Source organism: Leucopleurus acutus (genome assembly GCF_964270905.1).
Source record: "Leucopleurus acutus genome assembly, chromosome: 7".
Taxonomy (NCBI): Eukaryota; Metazoa; Chordata; class Mammalia; order Artiodactyla; family Delphinidae; genus Leucopleurus; species Leucopleurus acutus.
Window position 1 is genome coordinate 19,639,530 of NC_139150.1, and position 19,755 is coordinate 19,659,284.

The 19,755-nt window shown below is 51.2% G+C and overlaps 2 protein-coding genes and 1 long non-coding RNA gene across 4 annotated transcripts in view; 2 read left to right on the forward strand and 1 right to left on the reverse strand.

The window, feature by feature from the left end:
• Positions 1-5,653, forward strand: part of AKNA (AT-hook transcription factor) — a gene marked incomplete at its 3' end in the record, with an annotated part of 42,698 nt that extends 37,045 nt beyond the window's left edge. Inside the window, exons 20-22 of the mRNA XM_082842287.1 lie at positions 898-1,014; positions 1,282-1,474; positions 5,410-5,653. Of these exons, the coding sequence (XP_082698413.1) occupies positions 898-1,014; positions 1,282-1,474; positions 5,410-5,653 (554 nt within the window). The remainder of the gene's footprint in view (positions 1-897; positions 1,015-1,281; positions 1,475-5,409) is intronic.
• Positions 5,654-9,855: 4,202 nt separating this feature from the next.
• Positions 9,856-13,527, reverse strand: LOC309964359 (alpha-1-acid glycoprotein-like). Its single transcript, XM_082843303.1, has 6 exons — positions 13,360-13,527; positions 12,823-12,965; positions 12,504-12,574; positions 11,583-11,690; positions 11,335-11,438; positions 9,856-10,032 (listed from the first exon to the last, which is right to left on the reverse strand). Exons 1-6 carry the CDS (start codon positions 13,474-13,476, stop codon positions 9,967-9,969), a joined length of 609 nt encoding a protein of 202 aa, XP_082699429.1. The 5' UTR covers positions 13,477-13,527; the 3' UTR covers positions 9,856-9,966.
• A 274-nt stretch (positions 13,528-13,801) lies between these two features.
• LOC309963906 lies at positions 13,802-16,908 on the forward strand. Of its 2 annotated transcripts, none has more exons than XR_014326316.1 (2): positions 13,802-13,890; positions 16,679-16,908. It is a non-coding gene; the product is annotated as an uncharacterized lncRNA (long non-coding RNA). The 2 variants fall into 2 exon arrangements; XR_014326317.1 differs by lacking the exon at positions 13,802-13,890 and adding an exon at positions 14,698-15,336.
• The last annotated feature ends 2,847 nt before the right edge of the window (positions 16,909-19,755 follow it).

A 19,755-nucleotide genomic window follows, 5' to 3' on the forward strand; every position in this document is an offset into this window, starting at 1 on the left:
GAGTGAAGAAACTGAGGCTCCGAGAAGTTAAGTAACTTGCCCAAGGGCACACAACTTACGAGTGGTAGAGGCAGGATTTGAACCCAGGTCTTTGTGACTCTAAAGCCCTGGCTCTTCACCACTGTATGGCTGCGCCTTTGCTAGAGTCCCAACAAGCCTACCACTCATTCATTTATTCAGCACCTTCCCAGACTGGGCCCTGGGCCTTGTCCCTAACAAACTCTTCAGCTAAGCAGACGAAACAGAATGGTCAGAACCGGGGTGGGGGAGCACATAAGTCAGCCCGGTGGGTGGTGGGACTTCCCAGAGGGAGTGACGCTGAGCTGAGGCCTGAAGGAGAAGCAGATGGACCCTGGAATTCTCCCAGTTGTGGCGCTGAGGATTTGTACAGGAAGAGAACCAGGATGCCCACTCTCCTTCTGCTCACTAGGCCTCCACTGACTCGCCCTGGTGCCCAGGGGCCGTTGTGGGCTGGTCCCACCTGGAGAATGGGCCTGTGTCCCTGTGGAGGATGACCCGTAGGTACAAGGGCTCCAGTCGGGAGAACCAGGCTTGAGATCAGACAGAGGACCACTGCTTCCCAGCTCTGAGACTTGGCAAATTATTCAACCTTTTGGAGCCTCAGTTTGCCCATCTGTAAAATGGGGGAGTGGTGATGGTAGCTAGACCAGTGGCTTGTTGGATTTGATCAACTAATGCATGAAGACCCTGAGCAGAGGGCCTGGCTCAGGAGATGCCTCTCTATGTCATGGTTACCATCAATATTGCTGTCATCCAGTGGGGGCCGCTTGTCTCCTCTGCAGTGGTCCCTGAGGGAAACTCAGTGCTGCGGGAGGCTTGTGGGGGCCCAGTGACTTAGACATGATCCTCTCCTGACGTCTCTGCCTCCCCTTCCAGGTGATGCTGGCACCAAGGACCCACTGGGACCATCTCACACTGAGACCCAGCGATGTCCGCTGTGTGGTCGAGTTGGGTCCTCCTCCAAGGGGGAGGGCCCAGACTCAGCCGGCTCGGGTAGGGACAGATGCTCCGTCTCTTCCCCCAGCTCCCCTGGATTCCGGCGTGGGCCCCGGGAGGGGGCACTTAGCCGGGGTGGCAGCTTGCGCAGTCTGGGGTGGAGCAAACTGGATGAGAGTTGGCTTTCCCAAAGCGAGGCACTCCCGGCATGGCCGGCCCCGTGTCCAGCTCTAATGGGGCTGGTGGGGCTGGGAGGACCCTCTGTTCTCTGTTGGATCTTCCCAAGTGGTGAGACTGTGTCTCTCTGGTGTCCCTCCCTGACAGCACCGGAAATGGCCGCCACCAGGAGAAACGCATCTTCTACCTCCAGCCCCAAACAAAGGAGCAAGCGGACAGGGTCGTCACCCGCGCCGCCTCCTGCACTGTGGTATCTGGCTGCCGCGCCCTCAGCGCCAGCCCCTCCTGCCTTTGCCTACGTCTCCTCGGTTCCCCTCGTGCCTTATCCATCAGCCACTGTGTAAGAACCTTCCGTTCCAACCCTCCTAGCCTTTCTGTCTGAATCGCTTAACAATTAGCATTCAGACCTGAGTTGGGTAGCTGAGAACTCGGGCACTGAGTAGTCCTGTGTTTACCCCCGCCAACACTCATGCAGTCACTCAACAAACCCTGAATGCTCCCTGGGCACCAGTGAGAGTGCTTGGCCCTGGGGACCCAGCAGTGAAGGAGGCTGGCAGAGGGCCTCAGGGGGACCTAGGACCTTAACCATCTTCCATCTCCTTATGGGACTTCTCAGAGAGCAAGTAATACTTTTTCAAAAACTAGGCTTTATTTTTAGAACAGTTTTAGATTTATAGAGAAATGGAACAGATAACACAGGGAGTTCTCCTATACCACCCCCCAAACACAGTTTCTTCTGTTATCAACTTCTCACCTTGATATGGTATAGTGCAGTTAGTGAACCATGATTAATACATTGTTATTAACTAAAGTCCACAGTTCGTTCAGGTTTCTTAGTTTTCACCTGAAGTGCTTTTTCTGTTCCAGGATCCCCCCCACCCCACAAGTTACCTCATGCATTTAGTTGTCACATCTCTCAGGCTCCTCCTGGCTGAGACAGTTTCTCAGACGTTCCTTGTTCCCGATGGCCTTGACAGTTTATAGGCATATGGGTCAGGTCCACGGCCAGAGGAGCAATGACTTTTCACATGGATTTGGATGTACCATCAGTCAAGACAGAAAAAGCACAGCAGTTGAGGCGGAAATGGTCCAGGTTTTAGAATCAGAGCTGTACTGGCATCCGGTCTGCCGCTTATTAGTGGTGTGGCCTTGGTAAAGCTACTTCCTCTCTGAGCCTCGCTTTTCCCATCTGTTAAATGGGGTCAGAGTCTCAGTCACGTACAGTTGTATGAGGATTGAATGAGGCAGGTGGCGAGAGCCCCACGAGCTGTTTGTGGGGTTCGTAGTGCGGTACCAGCAAATGCTCTTTGCTGAATAAACGGCAGCTTTTGTCATCACAGCAAATGCTGCTGCTGTTAATACTGTCATTAGTAAGAGGAAAAAATGAGGAAAGGTGGCTTCAACATGACGGGACTGTGCAGGAAAAAAAAGGCCTGGACCCTGGAATTAGGAGATCTTTCTCCTTCTCCTGACTGTCATCAGCTAGTTCTATGCCTCAGTTTCCCTCACTGTAAAATGACTGGGTCGGGGGTCCTCTTCAGTGGTGTGTTGTCAGAAGCCTGTATCTGTGAGCAGCAAGAGGCCAGAGTTTCCATCAGGGCTGGCGCTTGGCAGGAGCAGAGGCCCAGGCTCCATCCAGCTCCATGAGGAGTCCTGCCTACAGCGCGGTTTCTTGCTTTCCTCTCAGCTGAGACGGGGTGGGTCGTTAAGGAACCCTCTGCTCCAGCAGTTAAGAGAGGCCGTACTGCATGCTCAGGCCTCTGATTCGTTGGACAGGAAAGGGTTTGCCTGGAATTTGGTGGCCCAGGAGAAAGCTCTGAGCGTCCACGGTAGCCATGGGTCTCTACTTCTGAGGCCATTCCAGATCCTTCCAGGCTCAGACCTGTGGGCAGAACTAGCCAGGTTGGTGTCCTCAGGCCTGGACAGGCCGTGGGGAAGGGGAAAGACCCTGAGCCTTAGTGCCCAACAGACCAGGCCAGCAGGTCACTTTGCTCCTGTGCCTCAGTTTTTCCCTCTGTGAAATGGGTTGTGGTGAGGATTAAATGAACTGATGCATAGCAAGCCCATAGTACATAGAAGGTGGCCAGTAACCACAGTGCTTCTAATGCTACTGGAATTGGGGCTGATGCCACCCTGAAGTTTCTCCAGCTGCCCATCAGCAGGACCGAGCATGCTCAGTGGCTGAGGCCAGGAACCCTTAGAAAGCTGAATGGGCCTGTGCTGCCGCCTGCTGGCCAGCCACCTTATAGCCTCTGCACCAGAGGCTTTCTAGCCAGTTTTTTGGTTTTGGGGGGTTTCTTGGTTGTTGTTTGTTCTGTTTTGTAGCTTCTCCCCTAGGAGGAGTTTGGGGTAACTTTCAGGCCAAGCTGGTGTCAGAATTATCAGAAGGCAGGGGAACCCAGTGGGAACCCAGTACTTACACCAGCTAGTCTGCCCTTAAGGAGGGAACTGGATTCAAGAAGCCCATTCATTCAGTTCAGATGATACGTATCAGCATCTCCTGGGAGCTAATTAGCTCTGGGTTTAAATCCAGTACTGCTCCTTCCAGCTCTTTGACTCTGGGGGCGTCCTCAGTAGCTGACATTGACAGCGCACTGGGCATACAGAGCTTTTAACCTGAATTTTCCTATTGCATCTACCCTGGGAGGTAGCTAAATATGGCTGTTTTCCATGGAGAAACGGACCCCTTGAGAATGATGTAGCTTGTTCACGGTCGTGCGGGTGGCCAGGATTTGGGGAGCTTCCTGCATCACTTAGCTTCTCCGCGCTTCACTTTGCTCATCTGTAACATACGTATAAAAGTACCTACCGAGTAATCAAGACAGTGCTGGTAAAGGACTTATCTCAGAGCCTGGCAAACGGGTCCTGAGGATGAGGATGCCAGCCCCAGGCCAGGCGCCGTGTTTAACTGAGGAACCGCCAAACCGCTTTCCAAAGTAGTGGCACCATTTTACACTCCCACCAGCAGTGTTTGAGGGTTCCGGTCTCCCCACATCCTCACAGACGCTCATTGCTATCTTTTTGCTTTTAGCAGTGAGTGTCTCTGTGGACACTCAGTGGGTGGGGAGTGTGTGAAGTGGCATCTCATGTGGTTTTGATTTGCACTTCCCTGCTGGCTAATGATGTTGAGCATCTTTTCATGTGCTTGTTGGCCATTTGTACATCTTGTTTGGAGAGACATCTGTTCAGATCCTAGCAAAGCCCTTTTTTCACACTGTGCAATAATGCAATTTAGAAAGTGAAGGGTCAGGAATAAGACCAGAGTTTACAGCGTGCCAAGCAAAACACCAGTGAATGTCTCCGGCCAAGTTCTCCTAAACCCATTCCAGCTCTATTTAGGGAACATGCTTCTTTGTCCCTCTCTCTCCTACACACTTTACTCCACAGGTGCCACGCCCTCTTCTTGCCCAGCATCGGTTTCTTTGAACCCTAAACTTGGCATCCTTGGAGGAATGCAGTTGTCATTTCTTGGAGAAACCTGTGCTTCAGCTCATGGCTCCTCAGCCGGTTTTCCCCACAACTTTTTTTTTTTTTTTTTTTTTTTTGCTGTACGCGGGCCTCTCACTGTTGTGGCCTCTCCCGTTGCAGAGCACAGGCTCCGGATGCACAGTCTCAGCGGCCATGGCTCACGGGCCCAGCCGCTCCACAGCATGTGGGATCCTCCCGGACCGGGGCACAAACCCGCGTCCCCTGCAACGGCAGGCGGACTCTCAACCACTGCGCCACCAGGGAAGCCCCCCCAGAACTTTTAAACAGCACCGTACATTCCTGCAGGACCAGGCTGGGGGGGATGAGTGGAGCCAGACCCTCTCACTCCTGCAGAATCCTAATTATTATTATCACGTTTCTCCAGCGCTCCACACCTGACAAATAGGGCTCCATACATGACCTCTCTGATGAAGGGGCTTTGCTCCAGAGCCTGGGATGAGCCTGGTCTCCCAGGCTCTCAGACTAGAAGCCCAAGAAGGCGGCGGGCGGGGTCCGTGTTGTTCATTCACCACGGTGACCTCAGGCCCTAGTGCACTGGCTGGCACATATATGTTCCATTAGCATTTGTTCAATGAACGGGTGGATGAAACAGACCATTTTTTGAGGACTGTTCTGTCAGGCACTCCCGTTTACCTTGCTTCACCCCTCTAACACATCCCTCAGCGGGGCTCCTTTTTCCCATTTTAGAGGTGAAGAAACTGAGACTCAGAATGTAGGGGCCGAGCTGGGGCTGAGAAGCCCCCAGCCCTCTCCGCGGCCAGTGAACGCACTCGCGTCTCTCCTCAGGTACTACGCGCCTGCAGCACCTACCTCAGCCCGAGCAGCTGCCGAGTGGCCCCCCGCAGTCTCCTCTCGGCCGGCCGGGAGACCCCGCCACTCCATCCAGCTGGACCTGGAGGAGCTCAACAAGGCCCTGAGCCGAGCGGTCCAGGCTGCCGAGAGCGTCCGCTCCACCACCAAGCTCATGAGCCGCTCCCTGTCGGCCGACCTGCGCCAGGCCCGCGGCCTGCGGGGCTCCTGCCTCTTCTGACTGCGCTCAAGGCTCAGAGACGCACGGTGGGCAGGGCTGGGCAGTCCCTGTCGCCCTGGAAGCCCCGCAGACCCTCGTGAGGAGGGCTCCCTCCGCACCGGCCCTGCCTGCTCAGCCTCCGTGTTTCCAGAACGGAAAGGGTGTCAGCTGGTCCTCCGGAGAAGTCACTTCCTAGGGACCAGCCCTGAAGGAGGTGCTGGGACTGAGGCCACCATCTGTCCAGATGCCATCTCTGGGAGGCTCCTGGTCCTGCATGTGTCCATCTCTGGCTAACAATATGTATTTTATATATGGATGGACAGATTCCTGTTTTTCAAACTGAAGCATATTCCTGGTCTTGGATCCTTCTTAGGAGGCCAGATAAGAAGGGACAGGGCCAGGGTCTCTGGCGAAAACTTGTCCACCACCTGTGACCAGCCACTCCAGAGTAGGTGTCTCTGGGAAGGACGTGGTGGGGACCTTTCTCCTGGTGACTGGTGGTCAGTGGGGCACTTTGAGGCCATTGGGATATCTCAGGATGACACACACCCAGCTTCTCCATGGTTGAGAGGCCTTTCCCGTGGGTCTGCTGGGATGGAGACACCCCCCGGAGGGCCCAGAAAGCCATCCACCATGGTCCCCCTCAGTACCTCATCCCGAGACCCCCGGCTCTACCCTGGGACCCCCGAGGAACTGAGCCAGTGGCCAGCTTCCTGCCAGGTCTTTGTCTGTGGCCATGAGGCCAGGCCATCTCCTGCTCCCTGACCTTGTAGCAGCTCAGACTTAAGCTTTTCTGGAATGTGTGTGCGTCAGTGATATTTGTATATTTGGGACATTAAAAAATCTATTTTCGTTATGAGAGCAAATAAAGAAGAGTGAATATTGATCTTAAGAAATGAAAGCCCAAACCAAAAACATTCCCAAAGCCGCCCACATCTGTGGTGTGTGTCATCCACTTGTGGTTTCTAAAGTCAAGTTTGTGGGGTGAAAGATTTGGTGCCAAGTGGAGCCCTCCCCCGAGGGGCCGGTTGGGTGCGCATCTCCAGACTGCCTGCCTACCTCCCTTCAGTGCCTTCTGTCTCTCCAGCTTTCCCCCTCAGAACCATAAAGCTTTCCACTGGAGGGGCCTGCGAGGAGAGGCCATGTGACCAAGCTTCTTTTATGTGACACACAGCAAATTGGTGTCTGCAAGAGCACGAGCCTGGACTCTCTTTCCAGCGCTCCTTTTGGCAGCAAACAGCAACAACAGCTGCCATTTACTGAGCGCCTCCTAGATGCCAATCCTTGAGCTAAGTGACCCACTGTGTGCCCATTTTATTGATGAGGATACCGAGGTTCCGAATGCGCGAACTCACGATGGTCTGACTCCAAAGTCCATATACTTTGTCACTGTTTTTTCCTCCTTAAACCTCCATGACTTTCTCCTCCCCAGCTCCTGCTTCCCCTTCCCTTGGCCTTTTCTTCAGTCTTCCCCACCTCTCATCTCACTTGCTTCTCCCGGCCCTCCAGGACTCATTTCTATTTCATTTTCCAGCTGATCCTTCTCAGGAGAGTTGAAAACAGCATCTTGCCGAGACGGGAGATTTCTTGTTGGTTCTGAGCCTCCAGGTCCACAACCTCATGGGAAGGTGGATGGGAAGGGGGAGCCCGAGGGGGGCGTGCAGAGCAGTGTCTCCAGCCTCGGTGCCCTGGGCACAGCATGGCTGCAGCTTTGAACAAAGGATGCTGAGGTCTTGGTTCTGTGGCTCTTTGGAGGACACTGGCCCGTGAGCCACAGGACTGGGTGTCAGGAGCCAGGGTTATGGTCCTGTCACTCCAAATGGCTTAGGACGCTTGCACATAGAATTACTCCAATCATTCAGCCCAATTTCTCTGCCACCTGTGTGGTGCTGCTTCCCTCACGTGACCATCACAAAGCCCTTGCGTCTGGAAGGAGACCATCCTTCCTTGTTGGAATCCCGGCTTCAGACGCTCAGTCTTCTTTATGCCTCTAAGCGGGCCAGCCTCAGACGTGGCCCCATGGCGAGGGCTCCAAACACATTTGCAAGATGGCTGGATTCGAGAGACCAACCTTACCCTAGGTATCCTACCTTCCTCCTGGGTGTCAGGTGGGCACTCTGGGGACACCTCATGGAGACACACAGCCCCTCTGGCCTGGCCCCAAGTCCTCCGAGTCTCCCCCATCCTGCCCCTGCCCTGGCCCAGACACCCGCCTCTTCCAGGATGCTCACAGCAGCCTCCGTGTAGGTCTTCCTTCCTCCGGTCTGGGCCCTCCTAACTCGCCTCCCCAGATGGCCAGGCTGACATCTAAAGTAAGGGCCCTACACAGTAAAGGGAGCTCGGATGAGAGCCCCCCTGCAATCTCATACCAGGACCTCCAGAGCCGCTCCACAGGGCCTGCGGCCTCTGCTGCAATTCACTTGTTCACCAGGTGCCCTCAGGGCAGCTGCTCCCCAACTGCGGTCTCCTCACTCCTGCCCTGTCCATGCCTTTATCCCACCATGTCCACTCTCGTCAGGATCGTCCCAGCTCCCTCGCAAAGTGAAAGACTGATCTTTCCATTTTGTTCCCGAGTGTGAACGAGCCCCAGGCCCTTCCCAGGGGCCCAGGCTTAGATCAGAGCTGAAGAAGACACGTGGGGACACGTGGGGAGTAGGGGGCGTCAGGAAGGGAGGTTGTCTGTGACGTGCTGACGTTAAAACCAGTTTCCTCCTCAACAGTGTCCAAACTGGGCAAGCCTTGCTGGGTGAAAAACTGAAAACATACAGCTGAGTCTGAAAGAAATGAACGGTGGTCCAAACGTGCTCGTGTTTACACGAGTCTCCCTCCTCTCACCTGCAAGGACCTCTGACTAACAACGCGTCTTTTATTTTAACTCCTGGTGATGTTTTTTGTTTTTGTTTTGTTTTTTGCGGTACGCGGGCCTCTCACTGCTGTGGCCTCTCCCGTTGCGGAGCACAGGCTCCGGACGCGCAGGCCCAGCGGCCATGGCTCACGGGCCCAGCCACTCCGCGGCATGTGGGATCTTCCCGGACCGGGGCACGAAGCCGCGTCCCCTGCATCGGCAGGCGGACTCTCAACCACTGCGCCACCAGGGAAGCCCCCCCAGTGATGTTTTGTGGTAGAATAAGCTCAGTGTTTTCCTTCTGCTCAACTGCTCTCTTTTTGTATCCACTGTTTGCTGAGGCAGACTCCCTTCTCTGATGGAGCCCTGGGCTCTAGGTAGGTAATTCTGTGGGTGAGCACAAGCCTGGCACAGTCCATACGCTCGGACGTGTCCGCAATTCACTTCGCCTGATTTAAGGACGGATGAGGATCTACTTACAGATGAAGCCTAGGCAGGCGAGCGTGGTTGTTTTGTATGTAAGCAAGACCAAAATGAAGATGATAAGCAGAAAACTGTGGAATTTTGTGCTCTGTGGAAAGCACCCTAATTGGTTCAGGATGAAGGTTTGGTTTCCTTTTCCTTCTCCCTCCAGACCCAGCTACTTGGGGATGCTGCCGCGCGTGGGCCAGCCTGCTTCCTGACTTGGTAACAGGGCACCCCTGTGACCTTCATAATCAAGTGACAGGGACTCTATTTCATGTACTTAAGAGGAGAAACTTTCCTTCATTCCTGAAAGGATTTACTTTAGGAAACGTGATATGATCTGATAAGATTCTTGAAAACTCTTTTAAAAAATATTGATCATCAGTTTCTTGGTGACACCTGGGAGAAATTTTGATATGAATGGTGAAATTTTGACGATATCTCATGAATTGAGTGAAAATAAAACCAAACTGATTCATCTTTTAAAAGTAAATAAATAGATAAATAATAAATAAGGGCCCTTGTGTTCAGCACCACACTCCTGGGTCCTCACCACCCTCTATTTACCTGAACTCCTCTTCAGGGGCCTCCGCTTCGATGTTCCTTAAACAGATCTTTGGCTTGCAGTGGGAACAGCAGGTGTTATCAAGCTCCTCATCTTTCTAGAGTGGTTCAGATGCCCCTTCCAGGTAGCCTTCCCAGACTTCCCCACTGGAGAAGGAAGCTTCCCTGTGCTGGGCTCCCACAGCACTCAGTGCATATAGTCATCCATCCTGGCACAGGTGCTGGGAATGATAGCAAAGGCCCTTCCAACCAAGGATCAACTCAGGGCAGTGGTCGGCCGCGGCTCAACTGAGGCGGGCACAACATGAATGAACGAATGAACAAACGAACAAGCAAATGACAACCTGACTGTACCACAACAGACGCTTTATTGATGCAACTGAGGGAAAGAGCTGAGATACGAAGGGTGAGCCGGAGGCTGAGGATGGGCCCGCAGAGTCCCCAAGGTCCTAACCCAATGCTAGGACCCTTCCTCTTCCTTCTTCCTTTCCTCCTCGTGCTGCATATGCAGTGGCCCGCACAGATCCTGGTGGGAGAAGACAACACATGATCGGGGGGGGGGCCGGGGGGGTCTTCTGGGGGAAGAGGGAAGTAAGCTCTGGACTGTAGCTCCAGCCCAAGCAGGGCTTCAGCTGGGTGACCCTCTCTCTCTGGGTGATTCTCTCTCTCTGAGTCTCAGCTTACTCACCTCTGAAATGGAGGCTCAAACCCTTAACACCTGGCATGTCTGAGCACTTATGACTTGCCATGCCCTTCTGTTGATCTCCTGGATTCCTCACACCATTTTTTTTTCTTTTATTTTTTTGCGGTATGCGGGCCTCTCACTGTTGCAGCTTCTCCCGTTGCGGAGCACAGGCTCCGGACGCGCAGGCTCAGTGGCCATGGCTCACGGGCCCAGTCGCTCCACGGCATGTGGGATCTTCCCGGATCGGGGCACGAACCCGTGTCCCCTGCATCGGCAGGCGGACTCTCAATCACTGTGCCACCAGGGAAGCCCCCTCACACCATTTTGAAGATGACGAGAGTGAGGGTCATGGTGACCTGCGGCCTGTCCGAGGTCCCCCGGCCAGTGGACGGGGGCAGCAGGCTGCTGGCCACGGGACCAACTCCAGTGTCTGTGTTCATACGCCTTTACCCGGGGTTCCCGAAAGCAGGGGATGATTTGTGCCACTGGTGGTCACGGGAAATGACCTCTGGTGGCACAAATCTGTCTAGATGGAGACGTTTTTATTTTAATAATCATGAAAGTATTTCACATGTATCCACAAACGTGTAACCAGTTTTTGGTTTTCGTAACCAGTTTAAATCAGCTCTGTGATTTCAGATATTATTACACAGGACAAGACCATGTAAAGCCTTGCATTCAACACAGGTTTAAAGGAAAGTATTAAGAAGATTATACAGATAATGCTCAAAAATTGGGACGGTGGTCCTGGACTTGCAGTTTGGGTGACACCTAAAACCACAAGACTGATTCCCCATCACACAGACATTAGAACCCTGGGGGTGTGGCAGGCAGCTGTAAGTGATCATTCCGCATGTGCGTGTCTCTTTCCCAAGTTCACCACACCTTGGCTATGCTCTTCCCCTCCTGTTAGCCTTTACAATCCTCCCCACCTGCTCCAGGCGTCCTCCCTGATTCCCAGTGACTTTTCCCTCCTGGGCACTCGTCCATCACCCGGGGGCCCTGCAGTGAGGCAGGTGCTTAAACAGGATATCCTGCCTCGCTGTGCAGCTTTGACTGACAGCTTCCCTCTCTGGGCCTCTGAGGCTGCTCAAGGTGGGACCACCCTCAGGGTGGCCACTGCCCAGTCCTCCTTGCACTTACCTTTTTCTCATCGCTGTATGTGATTTCTGACTCGTGAATGCCTATGCACTTGATGGTATCAAGGAACTCTTTCTTCTGCTCCTGGGTCACCTCTGGCTTGTCGGCTACAGGACGGAGCAAGGGGGCCGGGTGAGGATGATGGGGGACCTAAGTGGGAGGCCAGGGAGGGCTGGGATGCTGGGGGTCCCGCCTGAGTAGTGGTGGTCCTGGGGTGTGGCTTGGGTGGAGTGGGAGTTTGAGGTGTTTACCATAGAAGGACATGCCCACGTTCTTCTTGCCGTTCCAGGAGGCAGAAAGCATGAAGGTCTTGGGGTGCTTGGTGAGCAGCAGGTCAGCAAAGTGTTCTTTACCTGACTCTGGAGGAGAGAGCCTCTGATGAGACCACGGGGGCGGCACAACAGTTCCTGTCTCACGGGGGAGGAACCTGGGTGTGCCCAGGGCCACACAGCCAACCAGTGAAGACCAGGGGTTGTCTTAGGCCACTGGTCACTCTCTCCTCCTGTGTGCCAGGCTCTGCACTGAGCACTCTCTATGTGTGGAATCACGGGAGCCTCACATGGACCATGGCTGTCAGAGCCTTTCTCCCATTTTACAGATGAGGAAATCAAGCCCAGACAGGAGCCTTGGGGCTGCAAAGTGGTGTCCGTTCAATTCCATCAGCATTTGTGTGCTCCTACTAGGAGCCCCCTCTGCAGTGATGGTGGGGAAATGGGCGAAGTCACTGCCTGCCCAACGCAGGCTCCCACCCTTAGCTCCCCGAAGATAAGGAGTAGTTGACAGAGAGGTAGGACTGGAGCCAGTCTGGGGTTTAGATCCTGTTTCTAATTATAAGCTGTGTGACCTCGGGGAAACTACTTGACGTCTCTGTTTCCTCATCTGGTCACTGTAATGTTCTCCTAGGGTGTTTGTGAGTATTAAGGGGATTAATCCATGTAAAGCACTTCAAACAGTGCCTGGCACATAGTAAGAGCTCAACAATGTTGGCAGTTATTACTGATTATTTGCTGTGTGCAGGCACTGGGGCCACAGAGATATAAAAGGTGGGCCTGTCCCGTGTTTTCTGTGTTCAAAGCCCCCAGGGCCTTAGTCCAGGCCCCCGTCTTTAGGCTGGACAACCCACCATCTCCCCACTCCACACAGCAGCCCTCCACCTGAGGGCTGGGCCTCACCGTATATAGACAAGGTCCCATTCTTGCGATAGACCGTCACGGAGCTGGAGTTGTAGACGCACTTGTTCCCACTACAGTCAGACAAGAGAGGGGAGAAAAGCAGTAAGATGGTCAAGAAGTGGACGGTCACCCATCTCAGTCACTGAGGGCCAAGAGTCAGGTGGCAGTTGGAGTCAATGCCCCCCATCCCTCCCCCGCCTAGTCCATCAACGGGAAGGCTGAGGCCGGGAGGGAAGATGGACTCGCTCAAGGTTTTTCTGCAGCTGGGAGTGGAAGCCGGAAGCTGAGGCTGAGGGTGAATTGGTGTGTGGGGTCTCACATGGTCTGGTACTCTCTGAGAATTATCTTGTCCTCTGCGTGCTTGGGCTCAAAGTAAAAGAAAGCTGCCTGGATCGATCTAGCCGACTCGTTGTACTCGGGGTTTCGGAAGGCCGAGCCGATATAAAACCACTTGCCAGAGAGCTGGGGAGAAGCCAGGAACGGGTGATGGAGGCTGGAGCTGAATCCTTGAGAGTCAGCTGGGATGAGACTCAGCAGATCTCTCTCCTCGTTTTACAAACAAGGAGACTGGGACCCCAGATGAGGAGTGGACGTGCAAGAGCTCACTTGGAGGAGCAGACATCTCCCCTCACCCCACCCTCACCCCTGGGCAGCCCCTCCTTGCCCAGTGCAGAATTGTTCCCTGTTGAGGAAACTTGCAAAGAGGCATCGGAGTTTGGAGGCAAAGAAATGCCTCCAGAGGCTGGTCAGAATTTCACCCCAGGACCCAGGATAGAAAAGGATGGCATCAGGAGGGCAAAGGGAAGCCCAGAGATGGAAGCAGCTGCCCATGGCACTCAGGGACTTGGGCACTCACCCTGTCCAGGGTGGCATTGGTGATGGGCACCACCGCCGTCAAGTTGGCGCACGCCGGACTCTGGGCGTCCAGCAGAGGAATGAGGCTCAGGACGGCGAGGGCCCAGGGCAGCACCATGCTGAAACCACGAGGCACCTGCCGCCAGGAAGACTGGTGGCTGGAGGGTGCCAGTGACCTTTAAAGTAGCTGTGGGCGGGGCCCTAGAGGCAAGCTATGACACAATCTGGTGAGCTCTTGGAAAAGGTCTTACACAAAACCTTCCCTCCATCCCACAAAGCCAGCTATAGGTAAAGCCGGCAAGTCTAATTTGGGTCCCTGACCTGGAGGAGTTACAAGGGTCCAAAGGTCTGGCTGTTCAAAAGCAAAGTGAATGTGGGCCGGCCTGATATTAGTTAATGTGTTTAGATATTGATAGAGGGGCCTGTCGGCAAACTCTCCTGTTTTCATTCAATTCCTGTCCTACTAAGCGCCAAAACTTGAGAAGGACCCAGCCATACATCAAGGGCTGAGGGCAACTTAGAGAGTTCCCAGGTGAGCTAGGGGAGGGGGGATTGAGCGGGGGAGGGGTTGAGGGGTGGGAGGTGAGGGCAAACGTGGGATCAATTCCAACTGAGTGTGGTGACACCTGTGAAAGAGCAAAAGTCCAGAGGCCCCCAACCCGGTCCTGGAGGCAGGGACCTTTCCAGAAGAAAGGGGCTTCTATGTTGAATGTCTATTTCCAGTAAATGTTTTACTTGAATCACCTCTCAGTATCTAAAACAGGAAATTATCTCTGCGATATCCCCACCCCCTGCTATACGAGCTCGCCTCTCTTTTCACCCATATATTCCCAGCCCTGGGACAGTGCCCAGCAAGTAGCGGACGCTCAGTATATACCATGGCATAAATAATTCCATTGTCCATTTGCATGTCTACATGACGGGGTCAAATCTGTATTCGAATAAATAAATACTTTCCAAAAGTACTATTATGATAAGCTTACAATCTTGTATTCTTATTCATTTCATGTATTTTGAATACTTTTTCATGTGTCAGTATAGTCAGCAGTTGTAATTTGAATGGATGCATAACCTTTCATTCACTTCTTGGATTCTAACTTCCTTGAGCATGTCCTCCCTTTATATTTATAGCACTTTATTTTATTTTTTCCAGGTTTATTGAAATATAGCTGTCTATAGCATTTTATATTGTGATTTTTCCTCTGATGATATGTGTCAGAGAGCATCCAAGTTTCTTTCAAGAGAAAGAAAAACATATGTCTTTAAAATGCAAGACTTTAGGGCTTCCCTGGTGGCGCAGTGGTTGAGAATCTGCCTGCTAATGCAGGGGACACGGGTTCGAGCCCTGGTCTGGGAAGTCCCACATGCCACGGAGCAACTAGGCCCGTGAGCCACAACTACTGAGCCTGTGCGTCTGGAGCCTGTGCTCCGCAACAAGAGAGGCCACGATAGTGAGCGGCCCGCGCACCGCGATGAAGAGTGGCCCCCGCTCGCCACGACTAGAGAAAGCCCTCGCACAGAAATGAAGACCCAACACAGCCCTAAAATAAAAAAAAATAAAAATAAAAAGCAAGACTTTAGCAATATTTAAAATTGCCCCCCAGATACACACATAAATAAATAAAATAGCCCCCAAACTAGAAACAATTCAGATATCCGCCAACAGGAAAATGGAAAAACAAACGGTGGCATTTTCATACAATGGAATCTTACTTAGCAACAAAAAGGAATGAACTACGGATACATGTAACAGCATGAATGCATCTCAAAAACATTACGCTGAACCAAAGAAGCCAGACTCAATAGTGCACGGACTGTATGATTCCATTTACACAAAGTTCTAGAACAGCCAAAACGAATTATAATGGTAGAAATCAGATCCGTGGTTGCCTTGTCATCTGACCGCCAAGGGGCATGAGAGAACTTTCTGAAGTAGATGACCATGTTCTGTATTTTCACTGTGGTGGTGTTTACACACGTATGTATATTTGTGAAACTCTTTGAACTGGAAACCAAAAATGTGTGCCTTTTACTGTAAGCCAATTATACCTCAATTAAGTTGATTTTCAAAAACCTCTCCCCCAAAAGAGAGAAAACAAAAATGTGATAAACCAAAGAACACTAACGATTTTTAACGCTGCACCAGTCTAGCAATGCAGAAATGATTCTTTCTCTACGTCCTTGTCAGAATTGGAATTTCCCTTCTTTTTCTTTTCCTTTCTTCTTCTTCTTTTTTTTTTTGCCAGCTCAGTTAGTGTTTTGACTTTGCATTGCTCTAATTGGAGTCTTGCAAAATGACTGGAGCTCCTCAAGAGGGAAGAGTGCGGGTGAGGGAGAGTGTGGTATGTGAAGGACCAGGATATGCTCTGTGTGGCTGGAGCCTGTGATGGGGTCGGAGCGATGGGGGCTGATGCTCGGGGACGTTGATGGGAACCCGAGCTGCAGAGCGCGGAAGCCAGGCCGAGGAGTCTGCAGTGGAGTCTGGGGGTGTTGGGGAGAAACGGAAAAATTTTAAGTGAGGTGGAGGGGGGTTGACTAGTCAGATTTGTGAACAGGGGACGGGGAGGGCAAGAGCAGGAGAACTTGGCAGAGCAGTTGGGCAGTGGCATGGTCCAGGTGTGAGATGATGGGACTGGGCACAGGTTCAAGACACTATTTTATGGAGATGCTGAACACCATGTGGGGACGGTGCCACTTTAGACCTGGGCCACTGGGGCTCCTACCTGCAACCCAGAGCTTCAGAGGCCCTCACATACCACACACACACAGACACACACATACAAGGACACACACATGCAAAGTTCGTTCAGCAACACACAAGCACCTGTGTCACTTGGGGTCTGGTACCTGGTATTGGCAGAGGGTGACCCATAACCCTAAACTTCCCTCGTCACAACCAACCGTGTTCAGACCCCAGGGGAAACATTCTTCCCATCTTGTACTCTATCCTTGAAATATCAGGCATTTGGACATTATATCCAAAGGTCCTGAGGCTTTGCGGGTGATGCTACTGCTGATAAAGTAGACAGACACCACTTCAGAATTCAGGGAGGATCTGAGTGGACTTAGAGGTAATGAAACTGGGCAGGACCCTGCGGGGGCCCTCCTGGGTTAAAAACGAAAAAAAACAAAACAAGTTTCTTCTTTATAGAAAGAAAACAAAATGGGGGAGGGGAGGCTTTAGTCTCCTAGGCCTTCTCTGAGTCCCAAAGAGCTGGCTCACGCAGTTAATCATTAGGGTTATAGAGACACAGGACTCCTCGTCCCTCCTGAAGGGATGTTGGTAACAATCTCATGCATATCTTTGATCTGTTTTGCAGAAACTAAGACTCCAACCCAGGTGGAGGATGGTGACTACATCCTGACCACAAGCACATAGACCCCAAACTAGTTGCAACCAGAAGGTTGATGATAAAGATTTCTGAAACATCCACTTGTTACCTCACTACCAACCAATCAGATGAAGGTCCACGAGCTGATCACACATCCGACAACTGCTAACACATACATATGGAATTTAAGAAAAAAAAATGGTCATGAAGAACCTAGGGGTAAGACAGGAATAAAGACACAGACCTACTAGAGAATGGACTTGAGGATATGGGGAGGGGGAAGGGTAAGCTGTGACAAAGCGAGAGAGAGGCATGGACATATACACACTACCAAACGTAAGGTAGATAGCTAGTGGGAAGCAGCCGCATAGCACAGGGAGATCAGCTCGGTGCTTTGTGACCACCTAGAGGGGTGGGATAGGGAGGGTGGGAGGGAGGGAGACGCAAGAGGGAAGAGATATGGGAACATATGTATATGGATAACTGATTCACTTTGTTATAAAGCAGAAACTAACACACCATTGTAAAGCAATTATACTCCAATAAAGATGTAAGAAAAAAAAAACACAACCCTCTCCCATTTACCCTCCTTGCCTTTAAAAACCGTGTGCCCCAGCCAGCTAACGAGATGGATTTGAGACAAGTCTAGGTCTCCCATCTTCTGTGTTGACACCTCCTCGGTTAGTAAACCTTTCCTTGCTCCAGACTCTGACATTTCAGTTTGGCCTCACTGTGCGTGGGGCGTACGAACTTGGGTTCAACAACAGAAAGAGAAAAGACAGTAAACTTTCTCATTCTTCCCTCTCAGCGTAAAGGCAGTATGTTCTTGCCACATTAGCTCTTGCTTCCCAATAGTACTGAGAATCCATTGTTTGGTTTTTTTGCAACGTGTATTTGGGGAGGCCCTCCTGATTTAGAAATAGGCAGTATTTGCAAGAGTTGCACATGGTAGCTGAGAGATACTTTGCAATATGAAATCATTCGTATTCCTGTTAAATTCATGTGTAGGTAGATGGAACGCACATTAGGCGTGAATCTGATTCTTGAAATCAGCAGCTAGAGGTTGAATGCTAGCGTTGTGAATAATTTACAGCTTTATAAAATTTTTGAACAAGACTTAATCCATTGATTAAATTTCCAAAACTTAAATTGTAAAGAGTCAGCTTTATTTTAAAACTTTTGATTTATAACGTTTAGGTATTTAGACCAATGGTCTTTGGGCCTTCCTTTGTTCGTGCGAAGAAATGCTAGGGTTGCCTATGTGGGGGAAGGGTGAACAGGGAGGGTCAGTAAGGAGCAGGACTCTGTCTTGCTTTTACCCAAAGCAATTCAGCTCTGGCCTAACCTGCATGCCTCTTGAAGCAAAACCGCAGACAGTGAGTGCGATATACAGTAAGTCTAAGTCCCCTACATATGAACCTTCAAGCTGCGAATTTTCAAAGATGCGAACGTGCGTTCCATCCATGTCAGGCGTGAGTGACATTGCAGCTCGCCCTCTGTCTCCTGTTGCTGACGATCCTTCAGCTCTACCATCTCCCACCCCCTCTCCCTCCTCCAGTCAGTAACTCTTCTTGCCTGTTCACTCGGTGTCAGCCCCTGGATGCCAGCTGTTGTACTGTACTACTGTACTTTTCAAGGTACCATACTGTAAGATGAAAAGTGTTTTCTTTATTTTTTGTTTGTTTTTTTATGTATTATTTGTGTGAAAAGTATTATAAACCGATTACAGTACAGTACTATATAGCCGATTGTGTTAGTTGGGTGCCTAGGCTAACTTTGTGGACTTACGAACAAATGGAACTTAACGAACATGCTCTCGGAACGGAACTCATTTATATGTAGGGGACTTACTGTAATACAAAATACATACTTGGTCTCTACCTCCCTTTCCTGGCACACAGCTCAGAAAACTCTTGGGCTCTCCAAAGTGATACTTGTCTTTTTGTATGTTAATAAGATGTCTCTTGGGTGGGGGCTCCTGGATAGACTCAGGATGGGAGCTGGTTATCAGGGGAACCAACTTTCTGATTAGAGGGTTGGAACTTTCAGCCCCACCCCCTCACCTCTGGGAAAGGAACTGGTGCTGGAGATTGACTTGGTCACTAATGATGACCAGTGATTTAATCAACCATGCTCACGTAAGGATGCTTTCAGTAAAGTGCTAAATGATGGGATTTGGAGAGCTTCCAGGTTGGGGAACATGTGGAGGTGCTGAACAGGTGGCCAATCCTGTTGCCAAAATCTCAACTCTCTGTGCGCGATGCCGAACAGAATTACGGAGACAGAGATTTTGGAAGATAAGAGAGATGGCTTTATTCCTTTGCCAGGCAAAGGGGGAAAACACAACCTCAAGAACTGTGCCCCCCTCCTGGGGAATTACAGGCGTTCTTATAGGTGGAGTTCACAGTCCGAAGTGAGCGATAAGGATCAAAATGGTGAAGGTCTTGCATTCTTCTTCTTGCATTATTTCAAAACAATCACTGCTGGCGTCAGGCAATCCGATAACCCTGGGTTATCAGCCTGTGACCTTCTTTCTGAAATGCAAACAGCTACAAGGGGTGATTTGCTACAAGAGTGTGTAGGGAGAATAAACACTAGAATTCACAGAGAGAGTTAGGGAGTGATTTATGCAGGACATAATTCACACAGAGAGTTAGGAAGTGATTTGTGAAGGATGTAATTCCCATAGAGGCTAGCTTTGTGAAGGACAGATCTAGTTACAGATACTACAGATTAGTAACAGTTAAAGTAAAGCTAGGAGTGATTAACTCTTTCAGGCCCGTTTATGTTTCTTCTCTGTTCCCTTTACTTTCCTTGTTCTCAGGAGAAGAAAAACTTCATTTCTGTTTTAGCTGCAATCCAAAGAGGGCCTGGGAGCTCCATGCCCTTTCCCACATACCTTGCCCTATGCACCTCTGCTATCTGACTATTCCTGAGTTGTATCCTTTTATACTAAACTGGTAATCTAGTAAGTAAAGGATTCTCCTGAGTTCTGTGAGCTGTTCTAGTAAACGGCCAAACCCAAAGAGAGAGGGTTGTAGGAACCTCTGATTTACAGCTGGTCA

What these genes read in the sequence shown, in the direction of transcription:
- LOC309964359 (XM_082843303.1), bottom strand. Translation starts at nt 13,476, where the DNA reads ATGGTGCTGCCCTGGGCCCTCGCCGTCCTGAGCCTCATTCCTCTGCTG. An exon ending in CGTGGGCATGTCCTTCTATG is followed by an intron (nt 11,439 to 11,582) that starts GTAAACACCTCA and finishes TCCGTCCTGTAG; the next exon opens with CCGACAAGCCAGAGGTGACC. An exon ending in CATACAGCGATGAGAAAAAG is followed by an intron (nt 10,033 to 11,334) that starts GTAAGTGCAAGG and finishes TTCTCCCACCAG; the next exon opens with GATCTGTGCGGGCCACTGCA.